The sequence below is a fragment of the Kryptolebias marmoratus genome, linkage group LG7 (genome assembly GCF_001649575.2).
Source record: "Kryptolebias marmoratus isolate JLee-2015 linkage group LG7, ASM164957v2, whole genome shotgun sequence".
NCBI classification, from domain to species: Eukaryota; Metazoa; Chordata; class Actinopteri; order Cyprinodontiformes; family Rivulidae; genus Kryptolebias; species Kryptolebias marmoratus.
Genome location: NC_051436.1, coordinates 14209014 through 14229848, shown reverse-complemented (window position 1 = coordinate 14229848; position 20835 = coordinate 14209014). Strand labels below are relative to the sequence as shown.

General features: G+C 38.9%; 1 protein-coding gene across 2 annotated transcripts in view; it reads left to right on the top strand.

The window, feature by feature from the left end:
• The first annotated feature begins 287 nt into the window (after positions 1-287).
• Positions 288-20835, top strand: part of si:ch211-168d1.3 (ras and Rab interactor 2) — a 42666-nt gene continuing 22118 nt past the window's right edge. The window contains exons 1-4 of one of the 2 annotated variants that reach the window (XM_017438235.3): positions 288-472; positions 16509-16652; positions 19026-19140; positions 19556-19628. In XM_017438235.3, coding sequence (XP_017293724.1) covers positions 16509-16652; positions 19026-19140; positions 19556-19628 — 332 coding nt within the window. In that variant the 5' untranslated portion in view covers positions 288-472. Of the gene's footprint in view, positions 473-16508; positions 16653-19025; positions 19141-19555; positions 19629-20835 lie in introns of those variants that run through there. The other variant, XM_037976363.1, reaches the window with a different exon arrangement.

Below are 20835 nucleotides of genomic sequence, written 5' to 3'. Positions count from 1 at the left end.
TGGTCCTAACCTGGACAGGCGCTTGAAGTTTGACGGGTCATCCTGAACTTCATGCCATCCCTGCAGGGATGTACGAACACCCTTTATTAAAACCTGGGCTGTGTGAAAACATTTTTTGTGTGAGCGTGTGTGTGTGTGTGTGTGTGTGTGTGTGTGTGTGTGTGTGTGTGTGTGTGTGTGTGTGAGTCAGGGAGGCGGGAGAGGGGGCACGCAGGCTGTCTCTGCTGTGACTGTGCATCACTTCAGATGCTCAGAGAGAATTTAAAAAAAAAGAGAGAACACCAGCGCGCTCCTCCGGCTTGTCACCACCAGTGTTGGTGAGCATTTTTGTCTTGCCGAGCCCCGCGCACAGCATGGTGCTCCTCCGGACTCCGAGCCTCAGCTCCGGTAAACAGCTCCGCTAAACTCGCCAGGGACGCCCGGACTCAGACGGCAGAGCTCCCAACACCTGTTCACACCTTCACACAACAAGGTAAGACCAGCCGAGTCTGCGGCCAGCGCGGACAAAAAAAAGAAAAGAAAAAAAAACCGCAGCTGCTTGCCAAGACGAAAGAGAGAGGGAGAGGGAGGAGGAGAAAAAAAAGGGAAACTTCCTGCAGAGTTGCGGAACACCTGCAGTTTGCAGATTTCCTCCTCCCTTTGAAGGTCTCCGCTCGCGTCTTCAAGTTCAAAGCGCGTCGGCGTTTGTTGTTTAACGTCGCTTCCGGTCAGCAGGGGACGTCCCCGTAAACAATGCGGCTCGCGCGCAACCACACGCAGCTCCGTCGATTAATCGATTAGCTGTTGCGCGAAAGCCACGAGCCTGCAGCGGAACTCGGGCTGGGGAGGGGTTTTAATTAAGTCCTCTGTCTATAGATGATGAGCTTTAACACGTTTTAAATCAAAGCAGGCATGTAAAAATAAAAAAAATAAAAACAAAATGTAAGCTGCTTTGAATGAAATTATTTTTTGTTTTGTTTTTAATTCTCTGATTCAGTCAGCTTCAGAGCTTTTCCCAGTAAATATGAACTTGTCCACTTGTTTCTGCTCAAGCTGCACCTTTTCCCAGGTTCCATAGGGCAGCCCTCAATTAGCCACTCAGACTTTTTAATTTGACTATTTTTCCTCTCTCCTCTCCCCTCTGAGGGCAAACTGAATGTAATCTCATACCAGTGGGCTGTTACATAACTTTAAATCTGAAGTGCCATCCTGCCTGCCTGCCTGCCTGCCTGCCTGCGTAGGAGTAGATGTGATGTTCCCACTTCCTTGCTGTTGTTTTGTTCGTTAAATTAGTGAGGCACATTACTGTAAGTGGCGTTTTGTGACTTTTCATGACTGCTGATTTTCATTTTTTTTTGTTGTTGTTGTTGTTTTCTTTCATTTTTATGCAGATGAGTCTGATCAGAAGAGGGATTGCTTTTAACATCCTGGCTTTGATTATTCAGCCTACCTACATAAAGTCTGTGACTGCTGAGTTTGGCTTGTTAATTTTTGAAGGTGGCATGACCAAATGTGCATATATTTGTGTGTGTGTGTATATGGGGTGGGCTGCTTTCTGCCCTGTGTTGTGTGGGAGGAGTGCGATCGCAGAGCGCCCGAGCATGACGCTCGAGAGCTGTTGGACAGAGTTCAGTCCTTTGCTGAGCAGTCTGTCCGCTGCGCTGGAAGTGCTGCGCAGACAGACACGTTACAGTAACCTGACTCACGTGGATGGCAGCAGGCTTCCCCCATCACCGCAGAGGAACCGCGTCAGCATCTGAAGCCAAAAGTCTGTTTCATACCTGAAGCCTTCTCAACCGGTTTGAAAAAGCTGGAGGGTGAAGGACGGCTGGAAGACAAGAAAATGATGACACAAGTTTAGGCATCGGCCCAGTCGTCTCTTTTTGAGGATGGTTACAGCCCATAACTCGCTGGGTTGGGTCTGTTTGGAAAATATGCAGATTTTTACTTGGAATCACACTGAGTTGGTGCTTATGACACGTTGCGTAACTGTAAAAACACAACGACGTTCCTGCGAACGACGTGCATTTGTTTTTGTCGCAGTTTAGTCACAAAGTGTCATAATTGTGATTCAATTTGATCTCAGCTTAGCACTCATAATTTGGTTTCATAGGTCGCCGATCCCTCCCAAAGTTGTCCCACATTTCTTGACATCTCCCTGGGCTGCGACTGTTGGCGACTGGTTGAATGTCAGAATACCATTTTAAACATGTTCAAAAAACCTTTAAAGAGTCAATAGTCAGGCGTCATGGCATCTCCAACCTGGTTCAAACCCTTCTAAATTTTCCTGCAGGCGTCTCCAACCCTTCTCAGGAGAGCTGGAGCTGTATTTTAAGAGCTGCTTGGGACTTCTCCTAAAGCCGAAAACAGACAGAATGTCCAGATCTAAAAACCTTTCCAATAATTATTGAAAAACTGGTCCAAATCATTTCAAAGTTGTACCCTAGTAAATTACAAAGTGGGCCTGAGTATGATGTGGGCAGAGGTGGACAACAAAATAATGTGCACATCCTAGAATACAGTTTTACAAATTGTGCACATATTAAGCCGCATTTGGCTTGCACTTATATAGCGCTTTATGTAGTCCAAGGACCCCAAAGCGCTTTACACTACAATCATTCACCCATTCATCCACACATTCACACACTGATGGTGGTAAGCTACATTGTAGCCACAGCTGCCCTGGGGCGGGCTGACAGAAGTGAGGCTGTCATCACACCGGCGCCACCGAGCCCTCTGACCACCACCAGTAGGCAAGGCGGGTGAAGTGTCTTGCCCAAGGACACAACGGCTGAGACAGCCGGAGCGGGGGCTTGAACCAGCAACCCTCCGATTACAGGACAAACCCCTACCTCCTGAGCCACTGCCGCCCCATTTAAAAAAAAACAAAAAACTTTAACGCTCAGACTGCAATGGTATATTTATTCTATTCTATTTTCTATTTTAATCTATTTTCTTGCAATTTTGAGACGCCAACTAGTTTCCAGCAGTTGCAGCTCGTTGACAAACTGGCTTTTCTGACTCATAAAAACTAGACTGAGACGGATTCCTGACGACCAACACGACTCTGTGACAAGTTTGAGAGAAAATTTATTTTGCAAACCTTTTAGAATTTGTTAAAATTTCCTACAACGTGAGATCAAAGAGCTGTGAGTCATGCAACAAGGAAACTGGGACCCTTTACAAACATTAAGACATTTTGGAAACTCTTTCTCCGTCGCCAACAGCCTCAGCCCAGTGAGATACTAATCTAATCTAATCTAATCTAATCTAATATAATATAATATAATATAATATAATATAATATAATATAATATAATATAATATAATATAATATAATATAATTTGATATAATCAATTTAGAAACGAATTAGATTAGGTTCAAAAGCTTTTTGCCAGCGATTACCACTTCCCATAGCGCCGCATTAATTCTTAGAGTTTGTAAGATAAGATCGATAAGATAATTTATTTGTCTCCCATAGGAGAAATTTGTCTTGGATATTTTAACAACTCTTAAAAGATTTAAAAATTACTGCCCATTCCTAACTAACTGTTCCTAACCTTTGCACAGAACTCTACTTTAAAAAGATCTGAACTATCCCTTTAAGCCTGAAAGTCCAACATTTGCTGGATGTTAAACTCAAATAATGAGAAATAAGCACTTTTTCCATTTACGCTTAAAGAATATGCCCAATTTGGTAAATGTTTGTAATTTTTTTTTTTATTTTAAGTAAGGCAAACACTTCATACAATAATTGGTCATTAAGATATTTTGTTTTCTTGCATTGAATTGCAGTTTAGACAATGGCAGAAAAAACAAATACAATTATGGTAAAGTGTCAGGATTACTTGTTTTGATTTTGAGGTTTTCATCTGAACAATTCAAGATATTACAATAAGAGAAAAACAACCTCAGGGAAACAGGAACACATGGGATATTACGTCGTCATTTAACAATTCTAAATCAAAGCACAGAAGCTGTACGTCAGAAACTACGTCTGTTCTTGCCGCTTCCATAAAAGACAAGTGGGAAAGCAGCAGTAATACAGAGAAATAAATGTAGCTGCTGATCCTGCTGGGGAGGGGTATAAAGCTGTTTCCAAGCAATAATCCATCATTATACAGTGAGAAAGATTACTCACAAGTGGAAAACAGTCAAGACTTTTATCGCTCAGATGTGGGCGTCCCAGTAAATTCACGCCAACCTCTGACTGTAAGACCAAAAACCCAACAGCAACAGGTGTTAGATGTTAAAGTTTGTGATGAGATAAAGAAAAACAAATGAACAAGATTAAGTTTGTATGAAGGGGTTCTGTTGTCTATATGAAAAAAACATGCCAGCGTTTCCTAAGTTTGCTGCTTTTGAACAAACCACAAGACCTTTGGACCCATGTCCTTTCAACAGATGAGACCAAAATGGAGGTTTTTTACTTGAAATACAGAGTATGACTTGAAAATGGTCATGTACCGGACCAAAAATGAATTTTAAGAAGTATCCAAAGACCAAAAATAATTTCTCAAACCTGCAGAATGTCTGCAGAACCACTGATCAGAACCAGTTCTAAATATTACAAGGAATGCTGGCTGCTTGGATGCAAAATGTAAAGAAATGAGAGAAACTGTTAAAAACTGTTGCACAGTACAAATTTATTATGATTTTCATTAGAAATACAACTTTTCTCACCCAAATTCACACATGCCCACTGTCCCCCCACGACTAACATGGCAGGGTATTTTTTAATATTCTTCACTTTGAAGCTAAAGTGCTTCAATAGATGCTCCGATGGAGACAATATGACTTTAACCTGAAATATACTGAACTTTCATTTAATGAAAAAATGGAAGTGAAAGCATAATTTCAAGTCTGAATTGAATAAGGAAACTAAGTCCTGAAATGTGTTCTTTGTTTCCTAAAAATGCCAGTAAACATAACGACCAACCCTATAATCAGTAAAAAAATAAAAAATAAAATTAGGTTAAGAAGAGTTTAGATGATTAATTTGTTAAACAGAAAGGGAACAGCTACAAAGAGAAGAGATGAGACTTCACCGCTGCAGAGTACAATAATAATGCAGGCTTTTGTCCTCTTGTGGTCACTCTAACACAATTTGAAAATAGACAATAACAGATCGCTTTTTGTTTCTGTAGATTTATATCCTTGCTGTGAAAATCACTGAAAAGCATGGGCGTTCAAATATGTCCCAAATATCTATTTTACAGAGCCACAAGATGTTCACACCAATAATGGTAAAGTTGGACTCATCTTGGTTGGTTCTTATATTTTTTTTTTTTTTCACTCAATCTGATGGAAAGAAAATTAGTCATTGGTCTTAAAATTAATGCTGCGTTTTTTAATGTTTGGTAAAAAAAACAACAACATTAAAACCTTCCTGCCCATGTATGAGCTCAGTCATACTCTTATCAAAAACCTTTAACACTTCCCAACAGTCAGTCCCAAAAATAACATTTTGTACGGGGTAACACTCATGCATCATTTTCCTGTGAATCAGAGAATCATCCACAGGTCATGCCAGATAAGAGAAGGCAGGTTGAGTTAAAAAAAAACAACAGATTTTAGCAGCTCGGATTTTAGATTTCAGCTTTGTGTTCGTTGGTGTTACTGAACAGGCAAGACGTGATCTTATACAAAATTAGTCAAAACAAAACCTGACATAGAGGCAAAACTTGTTGTAGTTGTTTTGTGTATGGTATGAATGTGCAGTGATTTTGTTTCAGTGTCATAACTACTTCATTAAAGCAAATGAAGGGGCTACACATTGAGTGAAAAATATTTACTTACAGGCAAATCTGTTGGAGGACACTTGCAGGAACATTTTTTCATTTTCTTATAAGGAGTTTCACAAAATGTTCAAATTTCATCAGAGTTTTTAAAATCTAGTTCTGCATTATTAACATCGACTTTAAGCCCCCTCTACTCGAGATGATGACACCGCTTTGCTCTCCATGATCTACATCTGTGGTTCTCAAAGTTGGGCTCGGGACCCCACTTTGGGTCACGATAAATCTTCAGAAATCAAATAATCAAATACAGATGATTCTTAAAAGAGCATTTTAGGTGTAATTCTCACAAGATGAAAAAGAAAAACAAACAGTAGTTATAAATTGATATAAAACACTATAGCAGTTGTTCAGGCTGTTCAGGTTGTCATATCTTTGTTTAATGAATTTATTACCAATGTTTGTCTTCTTCAACCAGCAATAGAGGGGATCACAAGTTTCTGTCACTGTTGTCTTTTGGGTCAGAAGCTAAAAAGTCTGGGAAACACTGACCTATTAGAACATGACTGGATCACAGCAAATTTGGAGAACCTTCAGTAAGAAGGCAATCATGTCACTACACTTTTACTACTTGCCAGATAGAAAACTGAAGCAAAACCTGACTGGTTTTGATATATGTGCATTTACTTGTTTTATGTAATATGTGTTTGCATATAATTTTAAATGAACTGCAGTAGTTGGATTTGGGTTAAACTGTATATGAAGTAAATGATAAATGCTGTATTTGTTCAATAATTTCTATCAGAAAAGCTTTAATGCTGTGATTAGTTTTCTTGTGGTTTGTTGTCTAAAGTGCAAAAGCATAAAAACAGTGAAATTCAGTTTGTTTTAGTGATGAACAAATAAGAATACTATCTGAAAAATGCATGTTCATGAAAACATTTTGTAGATGTTGGGCCTTTCCTTAATATGACTCACACTTTTAAAAATGCAAGTTGAATACAGGAAGGCTGTGGCTTTAGTAATTCCATTAATAATAATAATTAATAGTAATATTTAATATTATTATTATTAAATAATAAATAAATAATAATTATAATAATTCCATTATCTGTACTGTTTTACACAATTTAGACAGCTGAACTTTTGAGAAAAAATATTTAATTAGATTAGGAATAATTTCTCATATATGGTAAACTAAATTATTGTTGAGCATTTGCACTGCTGCATTTAAATTCAAATATATTTCATTAATTGGGATTTTAAAAGCTTTGTTGATCTTGCGCAGTCCCTTTAGTGTGGCTAAGTTATATACCTAATTTTTAACTTCTTTTTAGCATGTAACATGCATTTAAAACTTCAAGAGTCTTGTATGCATTTTTCTTTTTGTAGCTTTTTGTAGCTTTTCCTCACAGTGTTGTTTCAGTAAGGGTTTGCACTGTTTACAGATCGCTGCTCAATACATTTATACAACACTGACAACTTGCGTTGTCCATCCATCTTCTACCTCTTATCACTGGTTGGGTTGTGGGGGCAGCAGGTTCAGGTGGGAAACCCAGACATATATTTCCTCAGCCACACTCTCCAGCTCCTCCTGGGGGATCCAAAGGTGTTTCCAGACCAGAGAGGATATATAATCCCTCCAGCGAGTTCTGGGTCTGCCCCGGGGTCTCCTCCCAGTGGGATGTTACTCTGGAAAACCGTTCCATTTTAGCCACTTGTATCCCTTTAATATAGCATTAATTTAGAAATGTTAGGGGGCTGAGTGTTAAGGTATAAATACTGATATCAGAAACTTAGGTTCCTGGGTGTGTCTGAGCGTTAGCTCTCCAAAATTATTTTATACCCATGAGAACTGAAATTTGGTCCTCATGTGTATAGAACGTCCCTATTGGTTGGAGTCCTGTTGACTTTTGGGTCCCTTAAAGACAAAAACTAACAACAAACACACACACACACACACACACACACACCCTTCTGCTGTGACAGAACTATCTGTGAAATCTTCTGAATCACCACACCAGTTAACCGATATGTTTCTACGATTTAGAAAATTCACAGTTATGCTAACAGTCCCCCCCCTCTCTCCGGCATCTCAAGTGTTGTGCCTGACTCATACTAAGTCCTTTGTATGACTTCACACACACATACACGTCTATACACACTCAGAAGTACACATACTAACAAGCAGCTCTCACTCATTTTTTTACTGGCCCTGAGAGCCCTTGCAGCGGCACTTTTGCTGCAGGCATCAAAACGGACACCTGTCATCAGTCAGCAGGCCCCTGTGCCCACTGTTGCCCCCTGTGGATACTTATAGCCCACTGCAATTATGTTGTTCCATTAGTCATCCTACGCATGCCGTGATGGGCTACTGGCTATACTTAGCCACCGTCATGGTCACTCTTGTGAAAATGAGAGATTTTACAGACTGATAATTGAGGCTGGCGTCAAACATGATAAATAGAGATGAACATTACGCACATTGTTGTTTCTACTTGTGCTCTTGACAAAGTTTGAAGTCATTTCCGAGTTACTGAGTTTGTTATTTAAAAGAATTTTCACTCATATGACTAAAGGTGGTAGCGCACAGATAAATATACAGTCAAACTCTTATTTACATTTAACCTTTTTTCATTTAAAAAAAGGCTTTGTTTTTTTACTTATAGATTATTAGTGTAAAAGTAAAACATGACTTTTCAAATGTAATAAAATATTTACTGTTTTTGAATTTTTTAAACTTCTTTATTCAGAAATTCTAAACAATGCACTGAAATGACTATTTATTGCCCACTACCAAAGGCAATAAGGCAGTAAAGTTTGTCTGTTATCAAAGTATCTCATGAATCACTGGTTAGATTTTGACATTCAGAATGTAATCACTGAATGTGCATCTATAACTGATAAACTTTTGGTGTTACCCTAATTAAAGATGGTCGCCACAGCTAATTGACAGTAATCAGCACAAAAATGTCTCTAACTCAGTGAATTTTACACATACTGAGACAAAGTCTGACATGTTTCACAACTCACATATTTCAGGTACTACACTACATCACTACATTGCATGACATATTTGCTTAAAACTGACATATTTGCTTATTTGTATTTATTATTAATAAATTGGCAAAATATCTCAGGAATCACTGTACAGATTTTTGTGAAATTCTCAGAAAGTAATGATTGGATGTTCATCTAAACTCATTAACTTTTTAAGGTAACCCAATCCAAGATGGCCACCACAGCTAACTGATCTTAATCAATCCAAAATGATGATAGCGTGGTCAGTTTTACAGATATTGAGCTCAAGTTTGATGTGGTTGTCCTTATACATCTTGCAAGATCTTGAAATATGACATGAAATTGTACGTACCTTCTCATCATTAAATAATCTTAGTTTAAACTGGTGTGAAAGGTGGCAGGTGATATGCCTTCCTTCAAAGAATCTTGCATATTTTTAAATTAATTTACTATTTTAATTTTATCATCTTTAATGTTTTTACTTATTTCTCTGTATTTCATGTATAGCAATAGGTTTTAAAATTTCCCATATTAAAAAAAATGTACATCTTATTTGACTTTTAGGACTCCTCTCAAATCATTTGCTGGTGCTTAGCTTCTTGTTCAGAGCTCCATCTGAATGTGGGACCTGGGGGTGAGGCATTCCAACCCCCTGGTTCTATGGTCTGCCGGGCCTATGCTTGTATTGTTTGGGTTTCAGTTTTCAACTTGATAACTGATAAAGTCTGCTTGCAAAAACTTCTGCTGTAACTTTGCAACTTTCAAACCTTATTTTAGTTGACTGTCAGTGTGTTCGACCACACAGCCGACACTTTTGGCTGAGAGTTTGCCACAAGTGCGAACACTTCTTGTTGTGACTTGCTGTAAAACTTTAAGTAAAAGATTGTGGTTTGGTAAGCCTGGTATGGAAGTACACAACCAGTGGGTAAAACCTGTTAAAAGTTTACAAGATTGGTAAATAATCCTTGGTAAAATACTTCTGGAAACATGTAGAAATTAGTTTTGGTGCACTGTGAATGGATTCCAGTAATAGGAGTCAGTAAAGTGTGGAAATACAAAGAACAATACACCCAAACTAGATCTAAAATCTCTAAATGATGATTACAACGTGTACAGAACTCTTGTGTCTGTACTGTATATGTGTTTGCTGCCAACTGTTTGTAGACAGACATGTAGGATGTGACAAGGAGCAAAGTGCACAACATAACTGTCACTATCACTGCTGGTTTATTTTTGCTGGTTTATTCTGAAGACTGTGCAGAACCACGGATGATGTGGCAGAGGCTGGACATAGTTAGTAGCTGAATCAGCTCAGAGTTGAGGGGGATGGAGATGTCATCAAGGATTCAGTTTCCTCCCAATCCTCCTCCTGCTGTTGCCTGGAACTGTCTCTGGACTTGTTTAACTATACTTCTTTTTCAGATAACAAGCATAATCTTAACTGCTGTACATAATATCTGCAGTTTTCTTTGCAGATGAAGTTGTGATTATTGCAGCAAGGCACAAATATTAGTAGCATTTGTAGTTGCATTATTTCCATCTAAAAAAAAAATCTGTTTAAATATGTATTAAATTAAGCACAAAGATTCTTCTTGGCTTGCTCTACTATCTCTGTCATTACGGCCACATCCACCTACACATAAAACTCAGCTGAAAACAAGTTTATGTGAGCTCTTAGGAGGCTGCTGAGGCTGCTCTGTATGTTTCAGTTTATTTACAGAGACTTGAAGCTTATCTTGCAGCACATATTTGGGATTTGCTTTTAAAAATAGGTTGGAAACAAACCTCATATATGACGTTCATTTGTTGTTCATGATCATTTCAAATTTTTTGAATCAATTGGTGCACGTCATTATTATCAGTTTATCAAGAGTATTTCAGCTGTAACAAATAATACAAACAACACATTCAGGTACATTTTATATAGGGCACATCCATGATTCTTAAATTGTGGTACAAGTACCACTAGTGTTACTCATTATCCCTTTAATCGTGCTCAGAAGAAATTTTGATATCACCTGTTTACAAATTAAATAACAACGTAATTCAACATCATCAGCTGAAGTGTGACGTAAACTTAAGAAAAGATGGGTGTTTCTAGCAAAAGCAAATTACAATTTTGGTTTTAAATTGACACTACTTGAAACACAGAATTGCCAAGGAGGTATTTTGAGAACAGTAGGAGACAATAGTTAACGGATATGCTAGTGGCTACTAAAGCAGCGCCCATGAGGTCTGTATTGGATCTGCTAGAAACAATAGATGCTAGATAGGGAGGAAATTTGATTTAAGTTACCTCAAATTTGATTTCAAAATGTGAAGCAGGAGATGGGCCAAGACTGCAGGTGGAACTGTCACATCTTAAACTGGACCCTCCAACCAGTGTTAGGGTTAAGGGTTTGGCCAGTTTGCCTGTTTAATTCAGATATGAATATAATTTTGTAAGCATGTGCTACTGTCTTTTTAATGCCAGTTGCAATGGGTGGTGTTTGGAGAACTTAGTAACTTTTGCAGTGGTCTTCTGCATCAGTGTCATTGTCATTTTGTTTCTTTAGCACATTACAACCAGCAGAAGTTGACCAAACTTCTGCTGGTCTAGAACCTACGTAAAACAAAATGGTAAAATATAACAGAAGAAGAAAAGAATTAAAACATAAAATTCTCAAAAACTAAAACTATGAACCACGACAAACATATCCTCCAGCAAGTGCTTTTGCTTTTACTCTGAGGATGATGTGCCTTTATCCTTGACTTGAAAGTTGAATGCCTTCTTTCCAGTCTAACCAAATTATGCGCACATCTCAGCATGATAATAAGGTTCGGTGAGTGACAGCTGGCCACAAAATTGTTGACGTGCTCCCAAAATCTAAATGAACCAAAAAGCAGAGTCCAACGCTGATATTCACAGCACCTGTTGTGTACCTTTTTTTTTCCAGATCTGGAAATAATATTTCTTTTGTTCAGTGTTTGAGTCACTGCATCAGCCCATCATCACTCGCTCAGCCAGCTTGCAGGTCAGTTCTTCTACCCAGTGTTTCAGGCTAAGATTTCTTTACAGGTTTTTCATCTCGTCTCTGAAAGGTTTAGTCAGGTTTCTCTATCAGTCAATCAACTGTTTGGACGATAAAATCTGATACTTCCTTTTGAAAATACCCATCAGCAACCTTCTGGGGGTCTTTCTCGTGTAACGTACGCTGAGATTTTCTGCTGCATTTGTACCTCCCGTCCACTCACAGAGGGAGCTTTTGGATGAGAAAAAGGCTTTTCAACCAGGACACTTTTAAAAACTCAGTTTTTGGTGGATTTATGTGGACACAGAGATAAGGAGCTTTTCAGAAACACTGACATAGCAACCTATTTCACACATGCTCACTTTGTACCTTAGAAACCAAAAAAACAATGAAGCCATTTTTTTTCTGTGTTTATCTTGTTTTATGAAGATCCCTTCGCCATTAAACTTTGATTGTGCACTGAAAAGGTTAATAGCTGAGAGGAAACTCTAAAAGGTGTCAACAAAAAAAAAGGAAAATGAGTTACATTTGTTTATGGAGAATCTATATCTCAGCTAAGAATGGTCTTTCTTAACTTTCTCGCCACCTGGTGGAGTGGCATGGGTATTTCTGCTTTTTTTGTTAGAAGTGTGTGAAGAAAAAATAGTAAATAAAATGAAGAAAACAATATTAGTTTAAAAAATTACCTGCAGTAGTGTAGATGGGGCCTTAGGCACAAAGTCACTTTCTTGTTAAAATGCCTCAAAAAGTTTTCTAATAAAAGTGAAGGTGGGAGAAATTGTTAATACAGTTGGTCACCTTCCCTCCTTCCCTCCTAAGGCGTCTCACGCCATAATTGTCTCTTCATCTACGCCTTGTGAAGTCCATCAGATGTTCTGGTCCTGGTCCATCTCGGTGCTGCTGCCCTCCGGTGAAAAACACTTTGGTAGATGTAATGTTTATGTTTCTTTCAGGTTATTACATTTCCAGTCTGACATCTTGAACTGCAGCGCTGCAGGCCTGCTGAAGATTTGATTTCCCTTATCAAGCTTTAATTTCAAGTGCTGCCTTTTCTCTCCTCTTTTCATCGTTTTATCTTTCTCTCCTTTTTTCTCCATTACTGCATCTCTCTGTTTCTCTAAGGGAATTACATAAGTCTTTCCGTGTGTGTGGGCAGCAGTGCATTTTATGTAAGGTGGACCTGGAAATGGCTAGTGAAACACTTAGGTCTTGCTCCCTGCTTTGTTTCTCTCTCTCTCTTTCTGTTTCTGCTCGTCTTGAAGCCTTTTGTAGGTTTTTGTTTTTTTTTATGGTTGGGTTATTAGATTGTAGATCTGCATGGTGGTCGGCTCCAGAAATACAATGAGGTGAATTTGGCAGCTCACTCAAAATAACGCACACACCTGTATACAAAGGTTCACAGTGGATTTTGTTGAATAAGTGTTTGTCCTGTAATTTAAAGTTAAAAATTAGCATCTGATTTACCAGGAAAACCCAGGGATTTTATATGAGCCATATTGTCTTCCTATTTATACATTTGGTGTAAATTTTTAATAGGAAATAAATCTTAGCACATTGAGCCAGAATTCATGTAGTGACATGCTGACTTTGTTGTTTGATTAGGTATGTGTCAGTATGAGATTTTGACAGTTTAACTACCTTAAGTAAAAATATGATGGTTTCATTATATAAAGGCAAAAATTTAGAAATGTATCCATCCATCCATTTGCACTCGCTTATTTGTGGTCAGGTCGTGGAAGCAACAGGTTCAGGAGGAAAACTCTGCAGCTCCTCCTGAGGGATCCCAAGGTGTTTCCAGGCCTAATAGGATACAGAATTTATCCTGAGTTCTGGATCGGACCCAGGGTCTCCTGCCAGTGGGTTGTACACAGTAAAACTCCACAGGGAGATGTTGTCCACTAAGCATCTAAATCAGAAACCGAACCACCTCAGCTGACTCCTTTTGATGTGAAGGAGCAGTGGCTCTACTCTGAGTAGGCCTCTGAATGATGGGCGTCCTCGTTTAATCTCTTAAGGCTGAGCCTGGCCACCCTACAAAGGAAGCTCATTTTAGTTGCTTGTATTCGGATTCTTGTTCTTTCAATCATGATCCAAACCTAATGACCGTAGGTGAGGGGTGGAACGTAGATGGACCAGTAAATCGAGAGTTTGGCCTTTTGACTTAACTCTTTCTTCACCACGACTAATTGAAGCAACACCCTCATTACTGCAGACTGATGTGTTGATCCACCTCCCGCTCCATCTTACTATCACTTTCGAACAAGACTTCAAGATACTTGAACTCCTCCACCTGTGGAAGAGACTCACCCCCGACCCAGAAATAGCGTTCCACCTTTTTTTTTTATTTTAAAAATATAAATGCTGCTACTCTTACTGCTGATGCTAAGATATTATCTCATGTTGCTATACGAATAGATTATAAAGGTATAACAATGTGATATTTAATAAAATGTTTATTGAGGTTATTTTAATTTGTATGGGGCGGCAGTGGCTAAGGACGTAGGGGTCCGTCCTGTTACCAGAGGGTTTCTGGTTTGAGCCCCTGCTCTGTCTGTCTCAGCCGTTGTGTCCTTAGGCAGGACTCTTCACCTGCCTTGCCTACTGGTGGTGGTCAGAGGGTTCGGTGGCACCGATATAATGGTAGCCTCAGTTCTGTCAGCCTGCCCCTGGGCAGCTGCAGGTGACCACCATCAGTGTGTGAACAGATGGATGAATGGGTGAATGACTGTAAAGCGCTGTGGGGTCCTTGGACTAGATAAAGCGCTATACAAGTGCAAGCCATTTACCATTTGTATGCACCAATACACTTGAGATTGAACCTGTTGACAATCACTCTGTTTAAAAGCACTATCAGATAGTAAATCATGATACTAAATTTAAATCTGTGCTTTATTTTAATGATCATTAGAGTATTACCATTAAAGGAGAGATGTGTGTCACTCCCCTGGTAGACAAACCATGGCTGCTTGTGTTTTTCTCTTCCAGAACCATTTACACATAGCTGACTGTCTTTTAACTCGACAAGCCGTGAGATTTAAAGCCAAAGTGAGGTTGTTCAAAGAGCTGTCTACAGCTGGTTAGATATTAGTTGTTTTTTAACCTCTCCGCAGAACCCTACTTCAAAATATCTTGAAGTCTGAAGTGTGTTTTGTGACCGTGAGGGCACCGTGAAAGAATCAGCCCTATTAACTCTGTCCAATCTTCTTCGCATGTCTGTTTGCACTCAGTTTGAATGGGTGTGTGGTGCAAGAATACATGGTAGGCTAATTATCTGAGTAAAGTTGCCAAAAATAATACAAAAAAATAAAAAAATGCTCCCTCCCCTCACTTGGAGCATTCCAAGTATAACACCTCTGCAGAGTTACAGCTGATGATCTCCTCCCGAGGGGATCCTGTTTCTCACACCATTGATTCTTTAGATTAGGATGCTGCTCCTGATTTATTTTTCTCTTGCTTTAATCTCACTCCTGTCAGCAGAAACCTGTAATTGTTACCTAACATCAGTGCTCTTGATTTCCAGCCTCCAGGGTTGACCGTTAATGGTCCTGCAAGTGTGTAGATTGGAAACCAGTCCCCCACCCCCAACAGAGAAGAGGACAGTTATGTAAAAGGGCACAAGAAGTGATGAAAAATGTGAAAAATTCAAATCAGTTATTGAACAAAAACAATTTTCATGATGCTTCCTCTAATGCCTTGAAAACCGTCTGCAGCATCTGATCTTTGCTTTGCTTTGGTGCTCTGAAGCTGTTAACAATGGAATTTCTTCTGGGGTTTTTTTATTACATAATTTATGGTATTTATTATTTTTAAAAAAACTCACATAATACAACAAAGCTTTCTAGAAATAAAACACCTCTGCACATCGGAAAAACCTGTCACCCCTTGGCAAAGAGTGTGAGTGAATGTTAATGTGTAAAAACTTGTGTGTGTGTGTGTGTTCGTGCGGGCGCGTCCATCTCCAACTTGTCGGAGGACGGGTGTTTCACTGAGTGGGAATGCCTGCTAGGATGTGTAGGCCCAGGTTGCCATAGCAACCATCTGCTGCTACGCTCGCAAGAGTTTGTCGGCAGCCCACACATTGTGACATCCAGCAGCAAGCCAATCTTAGACGGAGAGAAAGTAAAGCTGTGACCGAACACTAACGTTAAAGAGCCAAAAATAATCAAACGGACGCACGGCTCAAACTGATTTATCTTCATTTTAGGTGCGCGCACGCACACACAAAAGGTGCGTTTTATTTGTCCAGACAGCGAGCGCTGCTGTAAATCCGTGATGGCATTTCTGGTTGTGACAGACACAGTAGGAGAGGTGTGCACGCAGAACAACACTTTGGCAGACTGTAGATTGAACAGAAGGTTGTAAAGCTGCCTTAAATATTTAGCAGCTATGAGACAAGTTTTGGTGAAGGATGAGTTACTGAGAGCCACTTTTAGACAGAAGGTAAAAGTTGGCGGCTGAGCGATGCAGAACGGTTGAGAAGCTAAAACCTTAATGTTGTTAATTCAAAAGTGTGATTACAGGTAAAACGATCAATGAATTAAACAATTGAGGTTTGACACAAAACTTCAATGTTACAGTCCTGTGCCTGTCTTAAACCTGCAGTTTTACTTTACAAAGACCTACATCTGCTGGAGGTGGAGGCTGATAGTCCAGTCAACTTCGAAGTGATGCTGCAAATAGTTCTCAATAGTTAGTGCCTTACCAGTCACACCTGCAGAAGTTAGTCTTATGTTTATTCTGCTTTTTTGTGTCTTGCAGATGCAGGAAGTGGGAAGCACCCAGAGCAGTTCTCATCGGGCCTTCAGTGTCCTGGATCGTCTGCTGCTCACACATCCTGTGTGGCTGCAGCTGTCACTCAACCAAGACTCCGCCCTCTACATCCTGCTCAGAGAGCCTGTGGGAGTAAGGACCTGCCAGCCGCGTTATCCTTCTCAGCTAAATAATCGTCCTTGGGAGCAGCTTCCAGCATAAACCCAGAGACTCACGTTGACTCTGCTTATTGGGAAACATTACTAGAGATGAACCAGATGCAGTTTTCTGGGCCAACTCTGATTTGTGCAAAGATTAGTCCAGCTTGGGTCAATTATTATTTCTCCTTTTGAACTAAATTGACTTTGAATTAAAATTTACTATTTCTGAGTTCCTTTTTTGCTAAATGTAGAGGTTATTAAAAATACAGACTAAATATTATTAGAAATCAGAGTAAAGGGGTTAGGTACAAAGAGACAAGCCAAAGTACTTTTTAGGTGCATTCCTGTACCTCGAGTTCTAAGAGTGTAAATGAGAGTTTTTAAATGCATTTATCATTTACCAAAATATTGTAATATTGTAAATTTTAACCCTAAAAACTGCAAATCCACATCTCTGTTTCTAGATCCTTATGTTCTTTAGTTCTTTCAGTTACACATTTGGATTTCTTTTCACACTTTTTAGAAGTTTGTTCATAAAACTCTTCAAACTTCTGTTGAATCTGTTTCTACAGTTGATTGCACCACAGCTTTTCCTCAGTTGTAGTTTTGTTGTGTGTTTTCAAGCTGCTCACACAGTTTATGATCAGGGGTCTTTGTGCCACTCAGTAGGTGTAACCCCATTGGGAAATGTCTGCAATGGTATCATGCACACATTCTCCATTCCCTAGCAGAAATTAGCTACTTAGCAATAGTGAAATTGACAAGATAAACAATATATATATTATATAGATAGATATATAAGGAACAATAAGCTAATTTTGAATTTTTTGGCAGCAAGACATCTCAAAAAAGTTGGGACAGGACCATGTTTACAGCTATAAAGCATCGCCTCGTCTTTTACCAACAGTCTGTAAATATTTAGGACCTGACGAGAGCAGCTGCTGGAGTTCTTGGAGGGATGTTGTCCTATTCTTGTCTCATGTGGGATGGATCGCTGTTCAACAGTCCTGGCTCTTCTTTGCTGGAGTTTTCATTTCATGATCCACCAAATGTTTTCAATTGGTGAGATGTCTGGACTGCAGGCAGGCCAGTTTTACTGCATAGCCCTGCTGTTGTAATGGATGTAGTTTGTGGTTTAGCATTGTCTTGTTGAAATATGCAAAGCATCATTTGAATGGGGGTTATGTTGCTTTCAAACATGTATATATTATTATATTAATTGCATTGATGGGGTCTTTCCAGATGTGTAAGCTGCCAATGCAATAGGCACTAATGCACCCCCATACCATCAGAGAAGCAGTTTTTTGAACTGTGCTCTAATAACAGACTGGATGGTCCCTCTCTTCCTTACTATGAAGGACACGTGTCTGTGGTTTCCCAAAGAAGTTCAAATTTTGATTCATCTGACCTCAGATCAGTTCTCCTCTCTGTCTCAGTCCATCTTAACTGAGCTTTGGTCCAGAGAAGACAGCAGAGTTTCTGGATGGTGTTCACATCTGGCTTCTTCTCTGCCTGATAGAGCTTTAAGCAGCATCAGTGGATGTCAGGGTGAGCTGTGTTTACAGACAATGATCTGTGGAAGTGTTCCTGAGTCCATGCAGTGATGTCCAGAACAGAATCACACCTGTTTTTACTGCAGTGGCCCCTGAGGGCCCAAAGATCACAGACATCCAGTGTTGACTTTCAGCCTCGTCCTTTGAGCTCAGAGATTTCTGTACATTCTTGAAATCTTTTGATGATATTATGAACTGTAGATGATGGGATGTTCAAAGGTTCTCCAATTTTCTGTTGAAGAACATTATTCTGAAATTGTTCCACTATTTTTAGACAAGTTTTCTCAGGCAAGTGAACCTCTGCCTATCTTTACTTCAAAGAGATTCAGTCTCTCTAAAATGTCCTCTTACTCACCTGTTGCTAATTAACCTAATTAGTTACAAAATGCTCCTCCAGCCGTTTCTTGTTTGTACCCCTTACTTTTACAGCCTTTTGCTGCCCCCGTTTCAACTTTTATGAGCAGTGCTGCTGCCATCAAATTCAAAATTACTTTATTTTGTCCAAAAAAGGTGTACAATTTTTGAGTTTCTATAATTGATACATTTGCTATGTTCCCTTGTGAATAAAATGAGGGTTTATAAAATTTAAAAATCATTGCATTTTGTTTTTAACTTGTAATTTACACAACGTCCGAACTTTTTCAGAATTGGGGTTGTATTAAAAAAAAGTTAAAATGAACAGTGAAGCAATAAACAAAGCAGCAATGTTACTCCTTATTAATTATTAGCAGTATCTATGTCACATATAGTTTAACAGCAAGAGAAAAATCACTTAACACCATTTTTTTCTTGTTTTTTTTACGTTCACCCAGACATTTTTAGTGCGCAAATGCAACTCCAGCCAGAGGAAGGTGCTGTGTTTGAGGGTGGCAGCAGATAGAAGTGCCTCCTCTGTGAAGGAGTGCTTCATCAGCGAGGAGGACTCCAGTAAGTATAAAATGAGCTTGTCCATGTGCCATTACGCCTGTGCACGTAACAGCCCACATGTTAGGGGTTTGAGAGAATTGTCCTTGTTTAACAAATGAACCACTGCAGTTTAAACAGAGTTGTGAGGGAGTTATTTGAGAGAAAATAAGTTATAATGAGCTTACAACACTATTTTACCCCCAAATAATTCAGTAATGATTATTAATCTGAAGCTATCACCAGGGTTGATTAGAAAACCATTAATTAATATTCGCTGCCATGAAAGGCAGGCAATCATTTAACTGACTGTGTCTTAATGAAACTTTTTTTCCCGCTCTGTTAGTGCAGGTTGGATCCTCCATTTTATGTTTGACAGTTACCGAGTCTCACACAGTCCCCATTCCTGTCAGTCAATCTCTGTTTGTTTTATAACCAGCATTCGCCCTGGAGAGCTCAGCACTCAGCTTCCCTGACTTGTGTCGCTTGGTAGCCTTCTACTGCATCAGCAGGTAATGTGCTATAATAAAACACACACAGTTTGGATAAAAGTATGTAGACCATCCTGTCCAGGACATACTTGGTTTGGTACTTTTATGCTGAGGGATCCAGAAAGTGCAACAGTATGCTGCCTTTTAGGGAAAATGTTTTCCTTTTTTTTAAATTTATTAATTCACGGAATTAAGTTTTCGATCTCATGTCTGGGATGAGTGAAATCCTCTGTGGAAACCAGGTTTTTGTAGTGGTGTTCTGCAGAGTTCTTGTCACTAATCAGTATCTTACCAGCAGTAGAAGTCACTCAGTTTGGAATATCAGAGAGGAGTTTCTCTCAGGAGGAGACAAGCTGACAGCTAGTCTGAGCTGTACCAGTTCTAAAGGGGATTTCTGTCATTTTAAAACAACTCCAATCCTAATTTCAGTTCCACTCACTGACTGTCCACCAATACAACTTAACAACCAGAACAGACTTTTCTACATCTTTTAAAACTTATCTGTATAAATCCTTAACTAAAGAAGTGTTAAAAAGTACACGACTGCAGAGGATTCACGTTTCTTGTTACTTAGATATAAAATAGAAAGAAAAGGCAAACAATATTTTGACACACCTATTTCTTAAGCTCTTATTTATTTTTAAATGCTAATTTTATTTTACTAAAAGGTTGAAAACAGGAATTCATTATTTTGTATTGTAAAAGAAGTAGAATGATAGCTAAAAACCATGAGTAGCAAAAGGATAGCTAAGAGCTAATAGAAATTAAAGGCTAGTTCGAAGCATAAGGTAGCAAAATGTGAACTGAAACAGGAAAATGTTTCTTCATAGCTAAAAGTAGCAAAATGCTAGCTAGAAGCTAAAAAACAAAACACTAGTTAAAAGTTGCAAAACACTAACTAGTGCTAATTAAGGCTGAATCAAAATTCTCACAATTGCAGTTGATTAGAAACTTGTATTACAAAACAGAATATTTGATGTAAAAGTAATGTGGTGTAAAATATAATTGTAGTTCAACCAACACTATTTTATTAGCCCATCTCCCCCGAGAGAAATGTCTGCCTGATATTTAATTGATAATGGTCTGAGTGAGTTTTACTGCAGGTAAGTTAGTGGTTACTGATAACAACTTCACAGAACAGCACTTCAAGAAAAAAGAAAAAACCTTAACCTTCACTTTAACATTAGTCTGTTTGGAACCACGATCTACAGTAATATCAGACCATTAA